Genomic DNA, 8,150 nt, shown 5'->3' with positions numbered 1-8,150 from the left:
AAACATTATGCCTGGATAAAGAAACGACCGTGGAAACAAAACAAGGGGAAATCTGTCCGTCCATATCTTTGCCCTGGTCTCATCAGTGGGGATAACAGAATCTCTAACGATGAACGGAACACGCATGAATCTCCTGAATAGAGATAAAGTTACAGTCCGCCAATTTTTTATTTGTCTAGAAATTAAATCTAAAGTATTCCTGACACGTCTGTAAAGTTTCTTTTGAAATAAAGTACCGGCATCGAGTGGATTTTAAACACTGGACAACCTTTAATAACAGAAATTACAACTGTAAATACGAGACTCTCAGGGCTCAAAATGAAAGAGGCTGCTGGCACCAAAGTACATCAAGGAACGCAGAAGAAAAAATAAATAATTACCAGCCCCTAAGATAAAAACAACAACACGAAGTAACCCGCCAAGCCGGATCCTTTCAGCACATTCACTGATGATCGAGCAGCCAACGTCTTGAATGGCGTCCGCTCCGGTTTGCCGACTCCTGCCTCACGAGGGAATAATTAGGACTCGACCGCAAACAGAAAACCCAGAGACCTTTTTCCAGGTCACTGAGGATCAGGGTAGAAAACCTTAATATGGATGGCCGAGTTGTTGCGAGTGCGCGTCACGGGCCCCCCGGCTTCGTCGGGATCTTCAGGCTCGAGATCATCCACGAGCTCCACTGTGGACGTGTTGGCTGCCAGCTGCAGCGCCCCCTGGCTGCTGGCCTGCAGCTGCAGGGCAATGTTAATGGCCCTGTTGATGGCCAGGCCCAAGCCATGGACGCAGATCTCCCTGTGCCCGCCGGCGTCCAGAAGCTTCTGACAGCGTGCCAGCTGAGCCCTGAAATCCGTCTTCATGTTGACGTAGACGTCATTCCGCCTCTTGGGGAGCTTCCGGGGGAGGCGCTTCCGAAGGGTGTATTCCACCGGATCCATCTCTACCGCCGGAGAGGTGGCGTCAGCCTGAGGGATGGACGTTGGGTTGCGTGGTTCCGTCATCTTTCTCTGGATGTGTACTCTTATTCAACAGCTGGGGGCTGCAACATTTAATTAGTAGATAAAAGTTAATACAAATGATACATGCTATCCTATTAGAGCATTAAAGATAATAGCAAAAAACTCATTTCCCACTAACATCTGCCCACATTAATTAATTGATAGTTTTAGCTTAACATCCAAGAAAACAACAATATCATTTTTGCATCTTTTGCCTCTGAATTTGGACAAACACCCTCTTAATTTCTAACAGCCCCCCCCCCCCCCCCCCCCCCCTGTAGTTAGAGGGACAACCCAACACCGTAAACACCTTTAGAAAACTACGAGACTTAATTAATGCCACTGACTTATCTGCAGCACAAGGAGGCAACTTGACACGGAAAAAAAGCCATTCGTGTTAAGCATTAGCTCCTGTAGCCCCATTTTAAAGAGCGCTTTGGCGTCAACTCTTCAGCAAACATCGCTTTATGTTAGACTTGTCAACCAGGATACCTGAATGTCAGGGAAAAACACGCTGGCGCTAGGATGCTAGCCAAACATTACAGCTAGCTAACGCTGCTGAGCCCAAGACCACAGCTAGCTAGCTAACGCTGGTGCGCACAGCTAGCTTTAAAACGTAAATTATTTGAGCAACTATTTTCTTCGCTGAATACATTTACCTTCAGAATGTAAATCCAAGTAAACAATTTGCTTTTTCACATCGCTGACGTCTGCAATAACAGTCGCAGGAGCTGAGCTAGCTGTTTATTTCCTGTATGCCCCGGAAGTAGTATCAGACGGGGTCGTGCTGCGTTCAATTACGTCGGTAAATCCGAAGACAGTTTGGACCCCTGAAAAACTTTACTTAAAATGTGCACATATTAACAGAAATGTCTAAATATTTCAGATTAATTGTATGGAATATGGTTTGGGACACATTTTTTAAAGGATTATAACTTCTGAGAATAAAGTCAGAATTACCTGGAGACAAGAAATATTTTGGAAGGAAATGGTAGTCCGAGCACACAGGTTATTTTGGGGCCCGGAGCAAAAGTAGGACAAGGGGCCCTTGCTCAATGGCACCTTGGCAGTGCCCTGGAGGTAGACTGGCTCCTCTCCAGCCACCAGTCCACACTCTGTATTTTTGTCTGGGCTGGGACTTTGAACCAGTGACTCTCTGGTTGAAGTGCAATGGACAGACTGTTCTTTGTCTCATTTTATCATGAGTTATGTTTTCTAGTTTTACAACATATTTGCTGGTGCTCTTCTCACCGTCGCTTTTGTGTTGACAGTGAGGGCCAGTCAGCAGCTATCCCAGAAAAAAGATGTAATACCGACAACGCCACCTTAGGACTTTCACCTAAAGATATATTTACTTTATTTCCAAATAGATTTCTCTAGAGGGTTTCCCAGACACAACCCACGCACAGATCAGTTCACAGTGAATACAAGCACAGTGTGATAACAATTTAACAAACTTTATTTAATAATCATAAAATATTTGTCCAATAATAATGCGTTGGTTTTATATAGCGCTTTTCTGGGCACCCAAAGACACCTTGCATTGTGCATTATTCATTCACTCCATACTTTGTGGAGGTGAAAAATAAAAGGGAAATGTCACTCTCTGGTGTTGCATCTATGAACTGCAGCTTCTTACGATAAATCTACAAAATGTTGTCAAATATATTTGATTGCTGTTTCTGTTGATTATAGAATAATGTATAAAATAACTATTCAGTTTAAATATCAACACATCAGCCCCTTTTCCACAATTTCTTTAAAATTATATATTTTTATATTCATTTATTGCATCTGAAAAGTATTTCAGTTCACTTATTTCCACTACTAAAGATTCCTTCATGTGATATGTGGTGTCGGCAACATGCATGAAACCCCCACTTCCATTAAGTCGCTGAATAAAGAGAGAAAATCAGACTGGCTATGAATGTCTTTAATGTTTCCCAGATCAGAATCACAGCATACAGTGTATAATAACTTCTAAAATAAACAGAATTATCATCATCTCATTTATTTATAGTTTAACTATAATTTTTTTTCTTCTTCTTTTTTTAAATAATTCCTTTATTTAACATTTTCTTCATCTCAAGTCTTGGATTTGGAACTCAACAAAGAATGCTAAAGCAAGACAACAGGTGCAACTTTGCCACGGAGAGCAGGCAGGACATTTATGCGAGTTAATCGCTGCTAACCATCGACCCGACACGGGGTCACTCAGTAACCATGGTGACGATGGAGTCATCCGCAGGGCTGCGAGTGAGAGACTTTACAACGAATGATGGCTCAGTGTCTTTCCACATCAAGCCACTCAGAGTGACATTGATCAGAAACAATTTTCACCTTTTGGAACACGAGACTCTTGGATGATACGTCACACGTCCTCACCATGATGCAACACAGACCACCTGTGTGACCTCAGAGCTCTGTGGTGCAATCTAGAGGTATCAAAACCCTCACGCATGTAAAGTAGCTACCAGTAAACGCTGCTGCATGTGAGCTGAGCTGACGTTTACACGACTGGGCTCCTCTTTACGTCGTCATCCAACCGAAGCAGCCGCTGAGATGTTTCCACGAATGATCTGAAGTCACTCGCATCAGGCAGCAGATCCTTCAGGAGGGGTGCATTAAAAAAACGTGTCTTAAAGCTTTATCAAAGGAAGTGTAGCTGATCTTTCTTTCACAATCGCAGCAAATGCTAAAATCAGCATGATAGCTCCTCTGCAGTAGAGATTAATCTATACTAGGTTAGAAATCAGGATGCTACAGGATACCCATATTTGATTGAGCAACATATAGTACAGAGTATAATAATAATGATAATAATATACTATGTTCAGTGAGCTATGGTTAACTGGGGGCCATTTTCCCAGCAAACTACACCTGTTGTCTTTTTTTTTTAATTTTGTCATAAAATAAGCATTTCATTTATTCCCTCAAAAATAAAGAAAAAACAAACAAACCCAACAACAACCAGGAAACTTAATATTTACAAATATTTTCTCTGTTTGACTCATACACTTGAAAATGTACAGTTTTGATCCTCTTCCAGATGTTGCACGTCCTCCACCCCCTTCCCTTTCCTCAGAGTGGGGCCGGCTGCAGCGAGTCTGTCGCAACGGCGCCCTCTAGTGTTTATCTTATAAAATAGACAGGGGAAAAAAAATAGCCCACCAAAGTCAAGTGAAAGCAGTTCTCTTCTATCCTCCACGGAGCTGCGTCGCTGCGAGGTTGCCGCCTCCTTATCCACAGGAGGAGGGAGAACAATGGGCTCACGTGATCTGAGATCAGCAAGGCGTCCTCCTGGAAAACATTGTGGAGTAGAAAGATACCTTTGGATGTCCTTGTTTGCAAGAGATCAGATTGTCCTCCCTTTTTATATGAATTCCTGCATTTAAGGCTATGAGTCTTGCCCCCCCCCCACAGCGTGCACCGTTTCCTGTGCCACTGTCCATCACCTGTTCCACAGCACTGATCCACCTGCAGCGTTGCCACGCCAGCTGTTTTTGTGTTTCACATTGTGCACATTTCCCTTCCAGTAGGGTTACAGGATCTCTGACGGGACAGCCAGGTATGTCTCTACCCTTCCAGCCCCCCCCCCCCCCCCCAGTTAGGCAGTACTGACATAGAAATCAAACAAACAGGCTAAATCTAGAGCACAAGCACAGACAGCACAGGCGAAACTCCTCCCATACTTGATGCCGGCTGTTCCTGTGGGATCACATCAGCTCACAGTATTGTCCTCAATCCAAATCGGTGGATTCTACAGAGGTGAATCGGGGAACCCCCCCGCCGAGCTGCAGGCTCACCCGAAAGTCAAGAGCAGCTGTCGGCTTTGATGCTCGCCCTGTTTAGCAGGTCGGAGCCCCCCCCCCCCCCCCCTTTTTCATCTAGCAGGTTAGCCTCAGTGTGCTTAGAGTCAAATTTACAACTGATGAGCTCACAAAGCATGGTGAATTAACCCTCGAATGCAAGGAGAGTGCCCCGTGACGAGCTGGCGCCCCACCCGGGGTGTGCCCCCCGCCCCCCGCTTCTCGCCCGGAGTCAGCTCGGATAGGCCCGTGGCCCACAAGGCGGATAACGCGGCTGCAGGCGAGACGATTGAGGTGGTTTACAAGAAAACAGATAGATGGATGTGAGGAGAGAAGCAGAGCTGAGGCCGGGGGGGGGGGGGGGGGGGGGGGGCATCAAGCTTAGCAGGGAGAGGAGAAGGGTGGCGCGGTAAGTGATTACCAGGAGGGGGAGGGGAGGGCATGTAGCAGGAAGGAGCTCATCTTGGGGGGGGATCTTACCTGTATGCCTCTCCATCTCTTTGCTGTCTAATTACAGCCCGTCTACACACACACACACACAAACACACACACATCAAACAGGATATGAATGCGCTGGAAATAGGATTCCAGACAGCAGAAGGATTAAAGAGCACAAGCTGCTTGTTTCTGCTTTGTTCTTTACCCTGACTGAAATACAAAAATAATTCTACAGCAACAGAGTCGGTGCCCGAAGAAAGAACACAATCATCTCCATTCAGAAGAAAGAGAGAGAGAAAAGGATGATGGGCCGGCTGCTCAATGAAAACCCTCTGAAGAACCGTGCGGAGGAGAGGATGAATGGATGAATGGATGAGTGCGTTCACAGTTGTTGCTTTGACCCTAACTTCTGCTCAGACTTGTGCCAATTATTATTATTATTGTGTGTTTTTCTTTTTACAGGAAATGGAAGATTTGTTACTTCAACATGTTCTGTGAGGTCAAACAAAAACAAAGTATCCAGAGTGAAAAGGTATTCGATTTGGGAAACGTGCATCGACAGTTTCAGTGTCCTCTCCCTCCCCAGCCATCGTCTTTCAAAATAATTCATGCATAGATCCCCACTGAGAAAAAAAAAACACATTTATATACTTTCTTCTTTGTACACATTTTTTATATATAACTATATATGTATATATATATATATAATTTCTCTATATCTATATTTTAAACCAAAATAATATTTCCACAAAAACATCAGTTGAACAAATGCTCAAAAGGAGAAACAGAACAAGAAAGACAAAAGAAAAAAGACACAATTGAGGGCCGGTTTGGCACTTTATCAAGAGAACACACTGTTAAGTGACAGTAAATAGGAATACTCTAGAATCCCCCTCGATGAGAAAACAAAAAACCGTAGTACACACTTGGCACCAAAGAATGCTGGTTGAACGAACGTGTCAGACATAAGCATGTTCATAGCTATAGGATTACTGTATGCTCTCTATGCCCCCTCCCACGACTCGGCAGTTTATCAAGCCTTACTGCAAAGGGGTGTTTGGAAAGCAAGAGAATCGCATGTCAAATGAACACCGATGTAGAAAAGAGAACGATACACGCACAAAACACAACCAGGAAGGGGGGGGGGGGGGAACGGAGAGAAAAATAAAACGAGAAGACGCCAAAGTAAAAGAGGGAAAACAGCATCTGTCCCCTTCAAAAATGTCAGGGGGCTTTATTCTGGAATCAGCAGAAAAAGCAGTACCACTAAACGATCCGAATCACTCCCCAAACGGATCATCTGCTGCCACGCAGTTCAGTTGCTTCTCCACACGTCACCAGTGGCGCTGTTGAGTTCGACGGCACATGATGGAGGAGGTGGAGTTGTTTTTCACAAAGCAAGAGAAGAAGAGAAGAGAATAAAGGCCCACATCCTGAGGCCTCCCTTCCAATCAGCGGCAGAGCCAGACTTCCTGGTCCGTAGGCTGGTGCATTGTCCCTACTATACCCTGGTGGTAGAGTGAGGGTGGGGGAGGGTGTTGTTGTGGCCAGTGGAGGGGAAGGTGTTGAAGGCATGGAGAGGCTGCATGCTGGTGATCGTACTGGGGATCATGGTGATGGTGTTGGGCGTCATCAGTGGCACGTCGTCGTTCGGGGCGCGCCGCAGAGCCAGCGTGTAGTCGGGCGGGCACGAGGGCCGCAGGATGTCGTGTGGCCTGAGTGGCTCCATGTCGTGGTGAGCGTCGTGCTCCGAGTGCTTCATCTGGAGGGACATGATCTCCTCCTCTTGGCTGTGAGCCAGGTCATTGGCGGGGCCACCCCGCTGTGGAGACAGCCGGTGGCGTCGCATCTCGTGGCGCTTGTCCCGCTTGTAGTAAAGGGCGGCGAAAGCCAGGATGTTGAGGAAAAGCAGCGAGGCACCGACGGCAACTGTCACACTCAGCTCAGTGGAGTAGTCCCGGGTGTCTCCAGGGAAGAGGTTCTGGTGTGGACGATCCGAACCTTCAGGTTCGGGATCGGAGGGCATGGTGGGGTAGGGGTGACGCGTGGTGCGAGGACCAGGCCGCCTGGGCCAAGGTGTATGGACTCCTGTGCCAGGGCCTGGTGGCGAGCGGGTCGTGGTTGGAAAGAGTTCTTCATGCAGACTATGGAGGTGGGGAACTAGTTCCAGCCAGAACGCCACCTTATTGGCCCGGTAGTTGTCTCTAACACGAGGTTTCAAGCCAATGTGAAGGTACTGCTTGTCCTTTGAGTTGAACTTGGTCCATATGACTTCCTCAAAGCGGTTGGGCTTGGTGTGGATAAATTTGGTGTCCTGAGGGACTGGCAGGTTAGGGTCCCTAGTGGAGGACAGAGAAGACAGCTCGGTTAGATGAAGTGCACTTCAAAGGTTTTGTCAAACGGTTGTCTGCAGACCGTTAGGAGCTTACAGCAAAGTGAGACGGGGGCGCTGAACTCGTAACAAAGCTTCAAGCATCTGCTCTGTGAGAAGTGGTAGCTGCTCATGAAAACATTGTAGGCATTAATATTCTAAAAACAACACAAGACGACGCAGCGTTTCCTAGACGCCGATGCTAATATTGAAATACCGAGATAGAGGACAGGCAGAGAAAAATATGCAATCAGGAAACAAGCGCTGTTAATTCAACCCAGAGCAGAGCGGGAGAGAGGAGGAAAAGAATAGAAACTCAAATATCCTACCAGGCGAAGCCATACAAGAGTCAACCCTGCAAGTTAGTGCACGTTAAAGATGTCACTTTCAGAGTAGTGATGAGTAGGGATGACACATATCCATATCCAAACTTCTATTAATGTGAAGATGATGGACAGGATTGGTAATTCCCCAAATGCATTAAAATAAAACACAGCAGAACAATGCCAATGTGCTGCCATTAAAGAGGAACAGTCC

General features: G+C 46.2%; 2 protein-coding genes across 3 annotated transcripts in view; both read right to left on the bottom strand.

The window, feature by feature from the left end:
- Positions 1-246: 246 nt before the first annotated feature.
- pop7 (POP7 homolog, ribonuclease P/MRP subunit) lies at positions 247-1,749 on the bottom strand. Of its 2 annotated transcripts, none has more exons than XM_068755959.1 (2): positions 1,655-1,749; positions 247-1,036 (listed from the first exon to the last, which is right to left on the bottom strand). In XM_068755959.1, exon 2 carries the CDS (start codon positions 996-998, stop codon positions 564-566), a length of 435 nt encoding a protein of 144 aa, XP_068612060.1. In that variant the 5' UTR covers positions 999-1,036; positions 1,655-1,749; the 3' UTR covers positions 247-563. The 2 variants fall into 2 exon arrangements, with proteins under 2 accessions (XP_068612060.1, XP_068612061.1); XM_068755960.1 differs by having other exon boundaries at positions 247-1,004; positions 1,655-1,746.
- Positions 1,750-6,743: 4,994 nt separating this feature from the next.
- nlgn2a (neuroligin 2a) overlaps positions 6,744-8,150 on the bottom strand; it is a 79,317-nt gene continuing 77,910 nt past the window's right edge. Inside the window, exon 8 of the mRNA XM_068756025.1 lies at positions 6,744-7,581. Within this exon, the coding sequence (XP_068612126.1) occupies positions 6,744-7,581 (838 nt within the window). The remainder of the gene's footprint in view (positions 7,582-8,150) is intronic.

The sequence above is a fragment of the Brachionichthys hirsutus genome, chromosome 23 (assembly GCF_040956055.1).
Source record: "Brachionichthys hirsutus isolate HB-005 chromosome 23, CSIRO-AGI_Bhir_v1, whole genome shotgun sequence".
NCBI classification, from domain to species: domain Eukaryota; kingdom Metazoa; phylum Chordata; class Actinopteri; order Lophiiformes; family Brachionichthyidae; genus Brachionichthys; species Brachionichthys hirsutus.
The sequence above is the reverse complement of the archived record's forward strand: the minus strand, read 5'-3'. Positions and strand labels throughout refer to the sequence as shown.